This window comes from Gymnodraco acuticeps, unplaced genomic scaffold, assembly GCF_902827175.1.
Source record: "Gymnodraco acuticeps unplaced genomic scaffold, fGymAcu1.1, whole genome shotgun sequence".
NCBI classification, from domain to species: Eukaryota; Metazoa; Chordata; class Actinopteri; order Perciformes; family Bathydraconidae; genus Gymnodraco; species Gymnodraco acuticeps.
The window spans coordinates 1,892,012-1,909,878 of NW_022992206.1; the positions used below are offsets into that span (position 1 = coordinate 1,892,012).

General features: G+C 40.2%; 2 protein-coding genes across 4 annotated transcripts; one reads left to right on the top strand and one right to left on the bottom strand.

The window, feature by feature from the left end:
- Positions 1–625: 625 nt before the first annotated feature.
- si:ch211-105j21.9 (uncharacterized protein YBL113C) lies at positions 626–2,666 on the top strand. 2 transcript variants are annotated; one of them, XM_034205769.1, is made up of 4 exons: positions 626–830; positions 1,142–1,607; positions 1,687–1,839; positions 1,917–2,666. In XM_034205769.1, the coding sequence occupies exons 2-4, from the start codon at positions 1,154–1,156 to the stop codon at positions 2,048–2,050; spliced, it is 741 nt and encodes a 246-aa protein (XP_034061660.1). In that variant the 5' UTR covers positions 626–830; positions 1,142–1,153; the 3' UTR covers positions 2,051–2,666. The 2 variants fall into 2 exon arrangements, with proteins under 2 accessions (XP_034061660.1, XP_034061661.1); XM_034205770.1 differs by having other exon boundaries at positions 1,920–2,666.
- sycp1 (synaptonemal complex protein 1) lies at positions 2,229–17,771 on the bottom strand. 2 transcript variants are annotated; one of them, XM_034205764.1, is made up of 34 exons: positions 17,549–17,771; positions 17,052–17,175; positions 10,252–10,336; positions 10,116–10,159; positions 9,843–10,007; positions 9,616–9,683; positions 9,447–9,520; positions 9,277–9,335; positions 9,095–9,161; positions 8,896–8,969; positions 8,713–8,821; positions 8,290–8,384; positions 8,035–8,219; positions 7,820–7,887; positions 7,141–7,202; positions 6,905–7,021; positions 6,709–6,813; positions 6,447–6,550; positions 6,252–6,369; positions 6,074–6,144; positions 5,911–5,992; positions 5,766–5,828; positions 5,614–5,676; positions 5,307–5,423; positions 5,112–5,222; positions 4,912–5,004; positions 4,691–4,765; positions 4,492–4,578; positions 4,262–4,408; positions 3,794–3,847; positions 3,431–3,502; positions 3,208–3,315; positions 3,013–3,078; positions 2,229–2,914 (listed from the first exon to the last, which is right to left on the bottom strand). In XM_034205764.1, exons 2-34 carry the CDS (start codon positions 17,172–17,174, stop codon positions 2,774–2,776), a joined length of 3,072 nt encoding a protein of 1,023 aa, XP_034061655.1. In that variant the 5' UTR covers position 17,175; positions 17,549–17,771; the 3' UTR covers positions 2,229–2,773. The 2 variants fall into 2 exon arrangements, with proteins under 2 accessions (XP_034061655.1, XP_034061656.1); XM_034205765.1 differs by having other exon boundaries at positions 17,545–17,758.
- Positions 17,772–17,867: the final 96 nt, after the last annotated feature.

The window sequence follows — 17,867 nt, forward strand, 5'->3', positions numbered from 1 at the left end:
TCCAAATCTGTCTTTGGATATTACTACTGAGGTGATTTTAATAATAGAAAGAAAAAGAACCCCTGAGTTAAACCAGGACATTTCTGCCGTTGTAGCATTCATCAGAACAATAGGCTTTGAGATCACACACCTCATATTTGCTCTCACTACGACAGAGCAGCTCTCATTTCCTGTTAAGCAGTTGCATTGCCCTTTGTTCAATTGTTCTCTTTCACGGCGTCTGCTAGCTCTATGTTCTCTACCTGAACATTGTCCTCCTTCATGTCCTGCTGACAAAGGCACAATGAAACACTGTTTGATATTACAAAATGTATGATGACATGGCCATGTGTTTGTATTTGTTAAGTGGCTGGTTATTTTGGGAGGGGGGAATTGTGAACTTGTTTAGTAACTACCTATATGAATTTGTCACAAATTCCACTCATTATTAAAGATTTGATAAAGCCTTGTACACAAGCATACAGAAAACCCCAGTGAGTGTGTGACCTCTGTATGTAGAGTGAGTATATATGACAGTGAAACTAAGAAGACTACATGTACTCTGCAGTTTCTGTTCTACTCAGGGCTGTAAAGTGTTTGAACTGAGCAATAAGGAAAAGACCGAGAGTGAGCTTTGGTCTGGATAATAAACGTGTCATTTGTCTCCTTGGCAACATACAATGGAGGAAGGTTACAAAGCACTGACCTGCCCACTTTCACCTGCCACTGCGCCAGCAAATCCACACGAGCTGCACAAGGTTTACAGGAAGTGGAGTCAGCCGTAGCATGGAGGCAGACTCGCGGCCAGTGAAGTGAGCCCAGTTTGTTTTCACTGACACCGACAAAACAAGGTGAGTCTGATCTTACATTTACTTCCTTGATCAAGATTTGAACTTAGTTGTTTTACATAGAGTAAGAGGGAGATGAGAAATGATTCTATTTAAATAAAATCAGAGTTGGTATGCCATTATGTGTTTGAATGTGTCTGATCTTTGCTGGATTATGTTTATTAATGTAGTAGATATGACCTAGTTATTAAAAGGTCAACCACCATGTTTAAGATGTTGTTTTCACAGGCTTACGGTTTAAACAGATTACCAAGATACGGGAAACATATTTGACACTGTTTCTGGAAGTGCTCATGTTTTGTTTACCATTACAGGACTTAATAGTCATGGATACCAACTCTGCTGGTCTGGCTTGTTGCCTTCTGGCTCTTTCTATTGCTGTGGTACAAGCGGAGAATATCACTACTATCAGACCTATAATACCAACCTCCAGGTCAAACATGACAAACGGAACAACAATGGTACCTTCACCTAACTCTACTGTTATCTCAAATTTGACTGGAAACACGACTCCTTTCACCAGCACAACCCGAGACAATGAGACGTTCACAGGAAGTACAGCCACAACAAATGAGAGCACAAGTCACCCATCTCAGGCGACTGCTCTAACAAACACCACATCACAAATAACCACGACACCTGGCAATCGCACACCGACACTCACGGCAACACAGACCACAGCAGGTAACATGAGTACACCGACTGCTACAGTAATTACAACTGCAACTTCATCACACACCGTCAACACAACGTCAGATTCAATGAACAGAACCACACAAGGTAAGCCGGCTTGAGTTTTTCAGTTTTTGATTGAATTGCTCATTGTAGGTTTTTAATGTGTTCCTTTTCCCGTTGCTAGGTTTGCGACTGAACATTTCAGAAAAGAATATGACTATTGTTTTCAGCGTTGTACTCGGAGTATTTGCTCTGGCATTGGTTGGGTTCATGTTTCGCAGATGCAAACATAACATCCAATACTTGCATCAACCTCTCAATAACACTGATGACACGGGTAAGGACTTTCCCTTCCTCACACAATAAGTATATTCTGTTCTTTATCATTACCAGTTTAACATACCTGGTTTTCAGCAGATGCATTTGTGGCAGACGATGACACACTCGTGATTTCTGGAGGACTTTATGATGGCCACCCGATATACGACAACGTTCCAGAAGCCCCAGCAGCAGACCGATCTCAATTCCGTCTCCAGTTCCTTCATTAAGGACCGAGTTCCTGCAGCTTTGGTGATTGGAAGTGTTTTCCTCTTCCCCAAATGAGTAGAGAACTTCAGGACTGACATTTCACTCATGAGAAATGTCAAAATGATTCATAAGAGTCTGACAGCAGAGAGGACAGCCACAACAATGATGGGCAGAACATTGAAACAAGGACAATGCTGATTGATTTGAACATCAACTTTACTCACTAAGCTGTCAATACTAGAATACAGAAATACATTAAATATATTAAGATAGCAACACGTAACTACACTATTTCTCACAACAACAATATCAACTTGTGCAGATCAAATCCATTTCATGTGAACACCAGTAAAGATTAGTCTTAACATCCAGCAGAACTACAACAAACTGATTCTTTCTAAAGCACCTGAATGCATTGAAGGGGACTCTGCAGTCATTGAAGGGGACTCTGCAGTCATTGAAGGGGACTCTGCAGTCATTGAAGGGGACTCTGCAGTCATTGAAATGACCTTATAGCCAAACTTGCTTGAACAGCTGGACAATGAACACTTTTGATAACAAGACTGTTTAACTGATCAACCTATCTAATCTTTTGTGCATGTAAAGAAATAAATTGGCCTTTTGTTATTAATGATACAGCGTGTTAAAGTCTTACCGATGCTATTTGTGAACGATAACAAAGTTGAAACATGAACATCTGAACTAAAACCTTGTAAGGGTTATCTGTCCCGTGAGCGCACTATTTATGCAAAGATCTTGTCATTGGTTGTCTTCTTCTTTTTGTCACAGCCCGTAACAGCCGTCCAACCAGCATCTCGCATCCTTTTCATTGCTGCTAACTTCAAGGAGTTCCCTGGTGATTTCTGAGAGATGGGGCTTTGGATCTGAAAAAACAATGATCCATTTTTGTATAAATAAAAATGACATGTTTGTTTTTATGTCTATGTATACAATCCATCAACTTTTTTAAATAGCATGTCACCTTTTTGAAGATGTTGAACTTGCGATGTGGAGCGGAAACATCTGGTATAGGTGTACTAGCAAAGGTCTGCCAAGAAGAGAAACAGACTAAACCAGCTCTTTTGGTAATCATGCACTGAACAGATACAACTCACAAAAACAATGATACGATGTACTGACTGTGTAATTCAATAAACCAACAATCAATACAACTCACCAAAAGATCATGCTGATCAGAGCTGTCAGACTTGTCCGACAGCACTAAGGTGCTCTTTCCCCAGCCTGATGCCTTTTCAGAAGAAGGAGGAGTCCTTATTCTGTAGGACTGAATAAAACAGATCAGAGCGTTAATGTCCGCACGTCATTCAAATATTTGTTTTCTTTCTGGAAAATGATATCCATTAATAATATAATATATATATAATAATCCATTATATTACTTTGATCTTTGACGTTCCGCCCAGTCTGTTTGTAGTGCTTCTTGGGGTTTTTAGGTCTTCATTACGAAATTCCTTCAAAGGGAAATCAAGGTCAGACTGAGTTATAATGACAGCAACTACAGACTCTCCATCATCATCATCATCATCATCATCATCATCATCATCATCATCATCATCATCATCATCATCATCATCATCATCATCATCATCATCATCATCATCATCATCATCATCATCATCATCATCATCATCATCATCATCATCATCATCATCATCATCATCATCATCATCATCATCATCATCATCATCATCATCATCATCATCATCATCATCATCATCATCATCATCATCATCATCATCTACCTTGGTCTTTGGTGTTGTTCGAGAGGATTTTCTGATGGATTCCGTGTAGGATTCCTTAACAACATATGTATAATATTAATGCAGTTAAATTGATTCCTTGACAACCAAACATGTATTGCAATATCGTTCCATAACAGCCTTACTGACCATAATCACTATGGACATGCAGTCCATAGTGATTATGGCACATGAACACAATACACAGCCCTGAAACTGCATTGGATGTGTACTCATGTGCTAGAGTTATCATTTCAGTATGCGTTGTTTTGTTGAATGGATACAACTTGACGTCCATGGTAGGAAGATGGTCTGAATTGGACTAACAGGTGAGTTGAAGAAAAGATCTGCAGTGTCTTTGAGTTAATACAACTTCATGATTTGATTCCTAACTCACCTAAACAATTATGGATGTGTCTGAAATAAGAGCATTTAGTCTATCTGTCTAAAGGAATCTGGTAGGTGACTCACAGCTTTCTTCATTAATGCAGAACTTCCCTCTTTGTTGCTGGAGGAGGGAGTTCTCCTGGTTTTGGTGAAGTCAAACACGTGTCTCGTTGAAGAGCTCTCTCTTGGAGTCTCAGAACGTTCCCCTTGGGTACAGTTTAAGGCAGGTGCCTGGAATGTTAAAGGCCAAGTACATGTGAGAACAAACCACCTCATCAGTGCTAGCATATTCACAGATGAACGGATATTTGTACCTGCTTGTTCCTTGCCTCTGACAGCAGAGTCATTTTCATAGATGACATTTCTTTCTTGAAGTCAGCCAGCTCCTTCTGCAGTTTTTCCTAATAGGATTAAAAGTGTTTCATAAAGAACTCTCTCAAAAGCTATTTCAGTGAAAGAAAGGGGAACGATATAATGTACCTGATTCCAACTACTGCAGTAACTAGGACATACCTTTTCTGTTGTTCCTGCCACCAGCTGTTGCTTCAGGTGATCGTTATCCGTCTTGTGCTTTGCAAGTTCCAAGTCCTCATTTTTTAAATGTAGATTTGACATAATTCATTTGTTAACAAATAATTGTTGATCTCATTGTATATATATATATATATATATATATATATCTATATATATATATATATATAGATATATGTTCAATTATGTATTAAATACCATACCAGTGATTTCCGATGTGCAACAGCCTGCATCTCTTTCTTCTTTGTCTCATCAAGCTCTGCATCCTTTTCTTCAACCATCCGGTCATACTGGCTCTAATGATAACAAACACATTTCCAATTCAACATGTGTTTGGAATGACAATCATGTTGTAAAAAAACTATTTTTAGAAAGCACAACATGTGCTTTTTGATGAGGTTACCTTATGTTTCTCCATCAGAGCGACCATATCTGCTATTTGGTGTTGACACTTCAGTTCTGTGTCTTCTTTGTTCTTGGTGGCCTCTGCTGCTGTTGATTTGAGCTTTTGTACCTGTTAGACAAAGTGTTTTTATTCTTTATTTTGAATTATGAGGAGTTGAATATGTGGTTAATCACATAACAATAAATAAGCAACCTCAATCTCAAGCTCTGCTGCCAAGGTTGATTTGGCCTCAAATTCCTTTAGCAATTTCTGACAGTTTTCTTCGTTCAGCGCTCTAAGGCTCTCGGCCTCCTCATGGAGATTGTTGATCTTAAGACAAAAACAATCATTTACATAATGCAGGGTTATACCATTTATATCAATGTGTAGAACTAGTAGGGGAAAGCACTCAAGTTGACTGGATTGTGCCTTCTCCTATGACATTTGTTTCTTACATGTGAAAGTACACGATGGAGCCGTTCGCTGAATGACTGACTTCAGGTTCAGGGCACTCACTAACCTCTTTCTGGTATTCCTCCTGGGCTTTCAGTTTCATTTCAAACTTTTTCCTGAAACTGCGCAGCTAAAAAAACAAAACAATTTCTTGTTATTTTAAAAATGAATGAATAATAATAGTGTTTTTCATGTTCAGTATTTTCAAAATTCAATCACCTTGGTTTCCACAGATTTGATCTGTTTTTCTTTTTCTGCAATTCCCTCCTCCATACGTCCATACTATAAACAGGAATCACAAACACATCCTCCTGTAACACCTTCACAACAACCCTATTGTTCATTGGTTTGTTGGCATACTCACATTTGCTTCAAACTTCTTCTGCAGAGTCTCAGTTTCTTGACATTTCTCTTGGCTCTTGTTCTCAATGGACGTCACTTCCTCTCTATTTAACAAAGATAAATACCATTTTATCTGAAAAACGACACAACGTCTAACCTCTTAGGTCTTCAACGTGCTAACTCACCGTAGACCTTGGTTTTCTTCTTCCAATCTCTGGATTTGTTTTGTGAGTTTCACAGCCTTCTTTTCACTAACCTGTTTAGTCAGACCCACTTTCAGAATGTGTCCTTCATGAAACAGCCAGTCATAATGCAAACAAGTTGATATAGACAAGACAATCATCTACATTGGGTAATTCATACCTTCAAGTTTTCCTCAACAGCTTTCACACTCGAAGATCCGCTCGCAAACTGCTGCTGAATGACTGTCTTCTCACAATGCAGCTCATTAAAGTTGGCCAATAGCTCCGTGTACTTATCTCTTAAGAAATAACATTAATTAAACATCAACATTACAAACATGTATTTATACTGTATAATGCGCTACTAAGAGCTCACTCATGCTGATGGATGTCTTGTCTCAGTTGCACCATCTGGAAGGTATGTTCTTTATTTGTCTTTACTTCTGTGAACAGTTGCCCCTCCAGCTGCTGCACTTTGATCTGAGGGTATATAACACATCATGTGGTGAAGCTATGTGTTGAGTAAAGTACACCATATCAATGCATTTGTTTTTCATAATAAAAACAACTTCCCAGACAAATTCCCCTCAGTGGGTAAGAGATGATGAGTGCAGCAAGATAATGAAAGATATCTACACCTCAGTCACTCTGGATTTCTCCTTCAAATCTTCGTGTGCTTTTTCAGCAGCTTCACAAGCTTCCTTTAGTAGATCATGTTCTGCTTTCTCAATCTCTGCATCATTCTGTATCAACACAAATATAATAGGGCTTACATTTGAAGGTACACACAATCGACTCCCTATTCATTGGGAGAAGAATGATCTATTGGCTCACCTTATACCGCTGGGCTTCTTCGGTTTCCCTTGAAAGCTCAGCGGTGAGTTTCTCCACTTTGACTTCAGTGACCTCGATCTTTTCCTTCATGGACTCGACACATTTAGATGTTTTGTCCTGAGAACCACACAAACGTACTGTAAGTGTCTTCAAATGGGCTTCTGTAGTGTGCGGGCTACAATGAATGATTGAGAAACGAGTTATATACTCTTCTAGAAAATATAAATATACCCTACCAGTTCATCTTCAAGTATTTTGATCTGCCGTTCTTTCTTTGCAATCTGCTCCATGTTCTCTCCTGTAGATGAAAACAGCATCAAAAGGCTTCAAATGAAAGGCAAGGCCATTTGATTTATATAGCACTTTTCAGCACGTGGCGATTCAAAGTGCTTTACAGATTAAAAGTAAAAGACATTTAAGAACAAATACAGCATAAATACATTATTAAAAAGGCATTTAAAAACAGGCATAATAAGCAAAGGTAATGAAATAAATAAAACACAGCAGGTACAGAATACATGACGAAAAAGGCATACTGTAGTGTGAGTATGAGCAGCTCAATTAAAAGCAGCGGCAAATAGGTGCGGGATTTACAAATAGGAAGTGTTTCGGCGGACGTGCATGATTTGGGCAGTTTGTTCCAAATTGTTGGGGCATAATAACTAAAAGCTGCTTTTCCATGTTTAGTGGTTATTCTCGGAACAGAGAGCAGACCCGACCCAGAAGACCTGAGACTCCTGGTTGCTTCATAGTGATGGAGGAGGTCGTCTATATACCTCGGTCCTAAGCCATTTAGAGATTTAAAAACTAGCAGTAGTATTTTAAAATCAATTCTTTGGCAGACTGGAAGCCAGTGTAATGATCTCAGAACCGGAGTGAAAGGATCTACATATGTCATATGTAAGTCAGGCTTACCTAAAAGTGTGTTTCTTCTTTCCAGTTCCTCACTGTTGGCCATGAGCTTATCCTCAAGTTCCTTAGTCCTTGAAAATAAGATATTCCAATATTAGTTCCCAAAATGGTAATTTGATATTATATATATTTAGTCCTAACAGGAAAATAATGGCATAGGAAACATGAAGGAAGGAAGGAACATGCCCCGATATGTTTTGATGTAATGACATGTATACCTCTTTGTCTCTAAGGCTAGGGAATCCTGGAGCTCCTGAATGTTCGTCTGAATCTGCTCCAACGTCTCTGCTTGGTCATTTTTTACTTTGCTGAGTTCCTGCAAGCTTGAGTCTTTGCTTTGAATCATCTCTGTAAATTCTTCTTTAGTTTGTTCCAGAATTGCAGCAAGAGCTTCACATTTGATCTAAAGGATAGAAAACTATATTTAATCAAAGCAAACAAGGCACAACAGAGCCCAGTTTCATGTCACTCACCTCGGCTTCTGTGCAAAGCTGCTCTGCAGTGAGACGTTTCTGAAGCAGGGACTCTTGTTCAGTTTTTGAGCTACTGAGAAGTCCACATTGTTCATCTGTAAAGTAAACACTTATTTAATGAGGTATTCTTCCCTAGATGATCATTTCATTATCACTGTAATTATTACATTTGATCCAAACCTATTTATCTTTAAACATTTCTACTTTATTACAATGCTGAGATGTTTCATCTCAGCATTGTTGAAATGACATTGAATGTTGTTTCACAAGAACGTAACAAAACATTGATTATGTAAACACAAAATGCTTTGGTAAAAAAAATAATGTTTATAAAACAAAGTTAATCAAAAATAACTTCTGCAAAATTCTGAATCTAAAAAGAAACAAGCCAAGCGCACATGATCAGAAAATAAATGATCGTACTTGTTGCTTCTTGGAGTTGTTTACAGTGCTTCTGGTTTTCATGGAGGTCCAGCAGGAGGTTTTGTAGTTCATGTTCCTTATCCCGTATTTGAGTTTGAAGCTCTGCGACCTGCGAATGCCAAACCGTAAGCCTTGAGTTTCATAAACTCCTAAATAAACGGACCTACATTTCCTTCTACTAACCTCTTTTTCTTTCACGTCATATTCTTGATTGTACTTCTCTTTCAGATCTTCAAACTGCAGCAAGGCCTCTTTGACTGAAAACATGAAGGCAATGTTTTCTTGCTGTTGGACATTATCTCTTAATCCTAGGTCCTTCAAAGTTAAGATTTGGTTCTACTGTACTGAAAAGGCTACGGCAAACAAAAAGATCAAAGCAAACCTTTTTGCATCTCTTGTTGATCATCTTCTGCTTGAACACGAAGGCTTTCAAATGCTGCAACCATGTTCTGCAAGAAAAAGAAGTTCCATATAAACTGACAATCACACATTTAATCGCGCTGTTTAATCTACTCCTGTCCATCACATTATTAGTTAATAACATGCTGATTTAAAGGTGTTTACCTGAATACTTGAACTATTTTCCATAAGCAGGTGATGTGTTTCTTCTCTTTCGGATTCAACTAAAACATTTAAAAAGACATCAGCAAGTAAGCAGCCATGTGTCCATTGTTCAACACTTGATATGACTGGTGAAGACACAGAATACAGAAGAAAAAGCACTTTTAACTTACATAAATGCATCTTTTCAGCTGACCGCTGAAAAGTGTCTTTGAGTATATTACACAGATTCCTCGTTGCGTTGTTTCTGTTTTTTTATAATTAAAATCTGTTATTAACAGAACATTTGATAGAGACAAAACATTTCATTTAAGAATTGTGTTTTTACAACAAAACTCATACTTGTTCCTCAAATCCTCATTTTCGCTGATCTGTTCCTCCAGCTTTACACTGAGACTTTCACTTCCAAACTGTGAAGACAGAACACACAATACAAACAATATCATCAAAATAATCCTCTGATACAAATGAAAATAGTGTTAGAGAGAGGCAAGAACTGAGGCAAGAACTGAGGCAAGAACTGAGGCAAGAACTGAGGCAAGAACTGAGGCAAGAACTGAGGCACAAACCTGCAATTCTTGGATGGCTTTGCGCTGAGTTTCAATTGTTCTTTTGTTTTCTTGGAGTCTCCTTTCCTTTTGCAAAGTGTCAGAGTCAACTTTGACCTTCCAAGACTTAACTTTCTCAACTTCATCAAACAACTTTGAATAAAGCTGTCCAGGATTGGAATTATTCTGTGGGATATACACAAAGATGGTAAGGTAGACATTATGTTGAATTAATACTTGTTGCATACGCCAGATCTATCCTATTTATGCTTCACTATACAATGAAAGTATTACCTCGCCTTTTTCCATTGGCGACACAGCTTTTATCTTTGGCAACTCTGTAGAGAAGAGATAATGTTCAATGTATAAGGTTTAACATAAATATTTGTGTGCTGAACTTATCTAGCTAGTGTTGTTTAGTAGAAAATACCTGTTCCGGTGGGTTTAGTTGGTGCAACCATGCTTGTATTGGGAAATGGCATGGTCTGCTCCTTTTCGAAACCTTTACTAATAACCTGGGAAAACAGCAGTCTTTGGTTATTTTGTGTATTTATTATGAAAAGATCTCCATGTATGTAATAATGTGCCATTTCCGTTATGCGGCAACATTTTTTTACCTCATAAGTAACGATCAAGCACATATACAATAACGTTTTTAAAAAAGTATTTTAAGTGAACTATTCTGTAAAACCTTCATCTGTAATTTAAGAAATATGTTAGGCTACACATATTTGACACATTTTAAAGAAAAATAAGTGGAACTAATTTATTGTGATATAGTGATGTTGCTTTTTCATAGAAATAACTAAATATTGTCAGGCTACAACAACAATTGCATTAATACGGAGCCCCCTAGGGCAGTGGTTCCCAACCTGGGGGGCGCCAAAGATCGCAGGGGGGGGGGGGGGGCGCCAGGCCTCAGATGATTTGAGGCAAAATATCATATTTAGACTTTTTTATTTTTTTACATATAATTGTAACGGAATACATGATTGTCACTAAAAGCCTTGTCTCTACATTACAATAAAATATACAAAATAATTGATTAATTAGTTTTAATAAAAATTCAATTTAGTAGCTATTAAAGGCATAAAAAGACAGAAATGTATAATTCTTTCTTTAATAGAAATGTTTCTTCTGCCCGTAAAGTGTCCAAACCAGGCTTTTCTGGATAAGCACATTTTTAAAACATAGTCATTGTCCATGCCGGTTTCAGTTGGATTATTTGTCAGTTGCTCCGATCAGATCGGTCTCCTCCATTTTGTAGATTATTTACGACTTTTAAATCCACATAAACACATCGGCAAAATCTGGTTTACTTTGAGCATGTGTTTTAAACAGTTTAATCCCTTTGTGAATTGTTTCCACTTGCGCCGTCCTTTAATTTCTTCATACAGCGGGAATCCAAATGAATTAATCCTGAGTCCAATAACCATCCAAGTCACTCCAATAGTGCTCCTTAATTCCGCTTTCATCCTCCTTTAACAAAATACTTCACATTCATTCAGTTTGTGACAGTAGTTGTAGCATTTTGAGACTTTTAAACTTGAATTACCGCTGTTGCGCCCCCCCCCCCCTTGTGTGTGTGTGTGTGTGGGGGGGGGGCACAACTTCCAACAGGAGTCATTTGGGGGTGCTCTTGGGAAAAAAGGTTGGGAACCCCTGCCCTAGGGGACATGGAGAAAAAAAAAAAATGTATTTGGAAAAAAAATATATTATGTTTTGCGAAATCTCGCAAAACCCCTTTGCGAGATCTCGCAACACTTGTCATTTAGCTCAATGTACTTCCTGGTCACTTCGGCAACACAGAAACCACAACAATGGAGCGCTTCATCGATTTTACTTTGAGCTTGGCCTTAAATATAAAGATATAACATCAGTGCTTGGCAATAGGCACGGGTAAGTGAAATACACCTCAAGAGAACACTCAGAGCGAGGGGACATGCACGTCGCAATCGCAAAGCATACTCTGAGCTGAGTTATTGACAGATTCGAATTTAGCGGATCAATAACTCATGAACATAACGTTGTAAAAATACAAACAACATGACTTTACAATCATAGAAAGGTAGACAACGAGCTACAGAGTAGTTTTTTATCAGAACAGTTCGATTCTTTCACACACAGTGACGTCACGAGCTACCCACAATGCAACGCGCGCCATATAAATACGCCATTTTCCTGGAGATGCAAATATCCTGGAGGTGAAAATATAAACAGCTAGCTAACGTAGCCAGGCAGAGCGCACTAGTTTTTTTTTCTGAATTAACGACCGAAGAAATCTCTGCATGTCTTCGGATTACATCTCTGGACTTGAGGGGTGTGCTTTAGGTCGTTACCAGCGTAAACTAGAGCTGTGTGGGTTGTCGGATTGCCCTTACAGACTGCCTGCAGATGTATGGAAAAACGACCCTCGAAAGTGGCCTTCGTCGATTTTGGCTGCATCTACGTCTAATTTCTGGAAACACCAGGTGAATACCCCACTTGTCACAATAATATTATCATGCCATTGCATATATGTGGTATTTTAGAGTTGACTAGATATTGATAGGCAATAGACTATGATATTCAGTACAGGAAGCTTAGCAACACCTAGACGGTGTACGGCTAAACCCTCGGCCTGCTTGCACCTCGCGTAAAATGGCGGATACCGGAAGTACCAGTGACGTGCGGTGAGGTTCATGGCTGGTGAGGCACTGACTCTTTCAGAGTCAGATTTACAAATGTTATATTTTGACCTTAATCGAAATATTCTGTTATTTTCAAAAGCTTTTTTAGTCTGATGCTTCGATTCATTTTAAACAGACCGTTCAACAAAAGTATACCCGAAATCTAAATATTGGATCGTTCTTTCTTAGTAAGATCCCATTTTCATTACAATTGTGGTCTTACCTTGACTTGAATATGAAGTCCATGCTATCCTTCTGGACAACAATCTCTATTACTTTTTTGTAAAAGTCCTCCTTATCTTCCTCTAGTTCAGGGGTGGCCAACCCGCGGCTCTCGAGCCGCATGCGGCTCTTTGCCTAGTTTCATGCGGCTCTTCAGTTCATATCGAATTGTATATGTGTGAGTTTGGGGGAGAGACACTGACTCCTGACTAGTGTTGCACGGTGTACCGATACTTGAAAGGTATACCGCGATACCCTGTCGTTAAAAACGTTACGATTCCTCCGTTTCATTAGTATCGGTACTTTAAGAATGACGGGGGAAAGTACTCCGGTGAGAAAGCGCTGTTTTAATAAGAGCCGTGTGTGTTCAGTGCTCTGCTTCCACTCCCTGCACTGCAGCCTAGTGATGGGTCGTTCGCGAACGATTCGTTCTTTTGGAACAAATCTTTGAAGTGAACGAGATGAACTGATTCCTCCCACAAAACGATTCGTTTGTTTGAGTCTTAAAGAACTGGCGGAAACAGTTCAGAACTGTTTCCTACAGTGTACTGTAATCAGAGCCCTCTCACCTGAGCTCCGTTACACACACACACACACACACACACACACACACACACACACACACACACACACACACACACACACACACACACACACACACACACACACACACCACACACACACACACACACACACACACACCACACACACACCTCAACCTGTCCGCCATAAAGAGGACGGATACCTGAACCGTAGCGTCCAGCTAGCTTAGCGATAAATACACACATCGTTGTATTCGCCTCCCCCTGTCGGCCCTAAAAGCTGAGCTCCATAGCGTCCCGCTAATGTGAAACACACACACACAGCGTTAGCGGGACATTCTCCTCCACCTGTCGGCACTAAAAGCTTCAGAGGGCGGATAGCTGGGCTCCGTAGCGTCCAGCTAGCTTAGCGATAAATACACACAGCGTTGTATTCTCCTCCCCCTGTCGGCCCTAAAAGCTTCAGATGGTGGATACCTGAGCTCCATAGCGTCCCGCTAATGTGAAATACACACACACACAGCGTTAGCGGGACATTCTCCTCCACCTGTCGGCACTAAAAGCTTCAGAGGGCGGATAGCTGGGCTCCGTAGCGTCCAGCTAGCTTAGCGATAAATACACACAGCGTTGTATTCTCCTCCCCCTGTCGGCCCTAAAAGCTTCAGATGGTGGATACCTGAGCTCCATAGCGTCCCGCTAATGTGAAATACACACACACACAGCGTTAGCGGGACATTCTCCTCTCCCTGTCGGCCCTAAAAGCTTCAGAGGGCGGATAGCTGGGCTCCGTAGAGTCCAGCTAGCTTAGCGATAAATACACACAGCGTTGTATTCTCCTCCCCCTGTCGGCCCTAAAAGCTTCAGATGGCGGATACCTGAGCTCCATAGCGTCCCGCTAATGTGAAAAACACACAGCGTTAGCGGGACATTCTCCTCTCCCTGTCGGCCCTAAAAGCTTCAGAGGGCGGATAGCTGGGCTCCGTAGCGTCCCACTAGCTTAGCCGCTAGCTAAAGGTAAACATAGATGGGTACATAGAATATGAATAAATCGTCACCGATGTAGAATATATATTTTTGTATTCACTTTGAATTCCGCCAAATGGAGTTTAATGCTTTGGGATTTAAGTTAGGCCACATAGTACGTGCATGGGTTTGAAAGTATAACGTGCTAGCCTGCTGTAATACATCGTATAGTCAGGCACAAATTTATGAGAGATTTAACAATGGCCAATGATATTTCTTAAATAATATGTAGCCTATTCCCAGAGCATAATTCATGGGGCAACAAGTTGAGGTGTAAAATGTGTTTTAATATCATACATGTTACGCCAGCAAACTTCTTGTACGGACTTCGGCAGTAGTGAAGACTCACTGAACGAATTAAGTACAAAGACGAATCGTTCGCGAACGTGCAAATCACCAGAAGTCGTTCGCGAACCGGTGAACGAATCAGTGAACGAATCTTTCAAGTGAACTGAATCAAAAGATTTGTGTCCCCGAAGGGAATCGGAATTCCCATCACTACTGCAGCCGTGCCTGCAGTCCCTCCCTCTCAAGCACGCTCTAAATCCCTCCCCTCTCTCGTGCACGCGCTAGCTGCCAGAGCATGTAAGAAAACGAGAAGCATGGCTGCAAGTGGGAGTGCAACTGCCGCTGCGCCTCGGCTTGTTGACAAAAAATACGCCAGAAGCAAAATTTGGAAATATTTTAGCTATATCTCTGACAGTGAGGGCAAGCCTACGGACACCACGAGGCCTGTCTGTATTACATGTATTAATTGTATTTAATACGAATTCTTGTCATTTATTTTATTTATTGTTCTCATTGTTTAAAAGTTTGTGTTATGGTTATGATTCTGGTGTGACATAAAGCACAATAATTACATTTAAGACTGTTTCCCGTTTTTTAAGAAAAATAATCGGAATCGCAATTCTTGACTTGGTATCGACAGTTAAACCTGATATTTAGTAGGTCTGTTAAGTATTGAATGCTGATCATTCTGACGTAATTTGGCCGGTCAAAGTTGTTTGGGCTCGGATAAAATCGCTCCGTTACTTTCGTCCCGTGTTACTTTCGTCCCGGCTCTCCCTACGTGTGTATGTGTGGTGTCAGGTGTCAGTATGAGAGGATGACAGCGCGTCTAATTTTGATGTGGCCCAACAGCCAATCACAATAATACCTGCAATGCAGTGAACCAATCACCTTTGAGGGGGGGAAACCTATCGTTGATTAAACACTATTCAGTGTTTCCCCTACCATTGTCTTGGAGGAGCACTGCGAGCCGCCAACGGAGCCCCGCGCCCCCCCTGAAATTCAAGGTGTTATATATATACTTTAAAAAAAAATATATAGCATCAAATTGCAAATAATCTATAACTACTGTCACTTTTCACATTGAATATGTGCTCTTTTATTAAATAAACTAAACGCTTTCATTTTAATTTGTGGGTTTAGTGTTTTTGACCCTAAGAAACACTGATGCATTAATCAATAACAATAATACACAGCTCCTCTCTCTGCTCCAGAGGATTTTAAAAATATATCCCAATGCCACAAAAATGAATCAGTGACGTGGTTGAAATCTTGTCTCCAGAAAACAAAAAACTGAAACAAGCGGTATCAGTGACTGTGTGTTTGATGTGGCTCCTTGCAGTAACATAGAAAACATGTGGCTCTTAACCTCTGACTGGTTGGCCACCCCTGCTCTAGTTTCAAAAGTCTAGCTTGTTGTTTGCGTCTGGTCTACCGTCTCTGCGTAGAATAACAGTAGCAACAAGAACCTGTGGGCTCACTTGCGCCCCCTTCAGTGCGGCAGAGGTTATGGCTGCCTCCCCTGGTGCTTTTTTCATTGCCGTTGTATGATGAGACCAGCGAGCCTAAATACCATATATACGTGAAATAAGTTATTTAGAGACTATGGATGGCGAGGATAAATGTAATAAAGGGATCTACAAACATTACATTGGTGACATACAGTGAGATGGTGCAGGCATGCGCTTAGGGACCGCTTTCCAGCCAGTTTATGTGGGGTGACGCATCTGAGGTGAGGCAGAGCTCATCTGTGCCTCACCTCACCACACAGTAACTGGCTTGAGCGCGCTCACAAAATAAGTGCCCTTGTGAAATTAGTGCCTGCGCTCCAGCCAGTTACTGTGGGCTTACGGGAGGCAGAGCTCGTCCCTGCCTCACTTCTTATCGCTACCCGTAGTTGTAGCGGAGCTCGGCAAATTTGCTGATTTTGACTATAAAAAGCGATTGGAATCATACATAAATCACATTTACAACACAGATCAGTGGAGACATTTTATTATTATTACTATTTAGTTTTTCTTTAGTTGTTTTTCCGTTACATTGGAGTATGACAGGTGAGGCTCTGCCTCCCCTGTCTGCACGTCGCTGGGAAGTACAGTGTCGCCCTCGGCCCAATACCCGTATGTGTGTGTGAAAGAATACACGCGGTCATCAGAGCTAAACGGTCACAATCTGCAGCTGGAGGAGGGAGAGGAGTGCTTAGGAACCGTCTACAAACTGCAACGGGGTTTTGCGAGATCTCGCGAAGGGCTTTTGCGATATCTTGCAAAACATTTTATTTATTTTTTTCAAATTATTTTTATTTTCTTCTCCATGTCCCCTAGGGGGCTCTGTACATTCAAGAGTAGATAGTGTATGTTGAAGACTTTCATTGCTGGTTGAAAAAAGTTTGTCTTATTGTTGTGCTGACAGGCCGTGTCAGTGCTGAGCTGGCATATGTTAAGCCTTGAATGAGTTAACACTTTGCTAGTTGAATGAACAGTTACCTGCTGCACCATGAAGTCCCCACAGGTCTCCTCGACTTCCTGCGGTCGAACAGCAGACACTTGACCGTTACTCACCCTGGAAGGCACCAACAGTTTGAAGCTAAATCCCCGGTTTCTGTCCATCCTGAAATAACACCACGTAGGTCCATATTTAAACGTAAAGTACAGTTAATTAAGCTTAAACATTTAAAGGAAATTCATTGTTTATCAACAGGGGACATAACGTTTGAGAAAGATAATATTATACAACTTCACATAAACGTTATTTATTTCACCCAGCCGTTAGTTTAACCCGTTGGCTAAGTTAAGTAAGCTAGTTAGCTTGTTACTTCAGTTAAGCTATGAACTTAACGGCACTTTGCGCTAGCTCTTGTGTCTAACTAAGTGTCGAACCTAATTTACCTTCAGGAACATTAATAACAAAACAATAATACAATAACTAACAGGAAAACAATTGATTTAACAAGCAGTTATTTGGCAAACGGGCAGTTACCTACCTGTCCTCCGGTCCCTGGTTGTAATGAGTATGAAGTATTTAACGTCAAAACGTCCGTTAACGGTTTTTATCTGACCACCGTATTCGAGCGCGTGCAATAATCCTGTGGCGTGACCTCAACAGTTTATTTCAAACTTTGTGCAACCGTCACGAGGAGCATTACTTCCATTATCGGACAACAAGGAGCATAATATTCCTGAACTGACACTCAGAGGAGGCGCTTGTTTTGGTCTGGGTTTATACTTATTACAATATCAATCATACATACAAAAACATCTCTGTTTTAATGTTTAATGTAATATACTAGACTGACAGTTTAT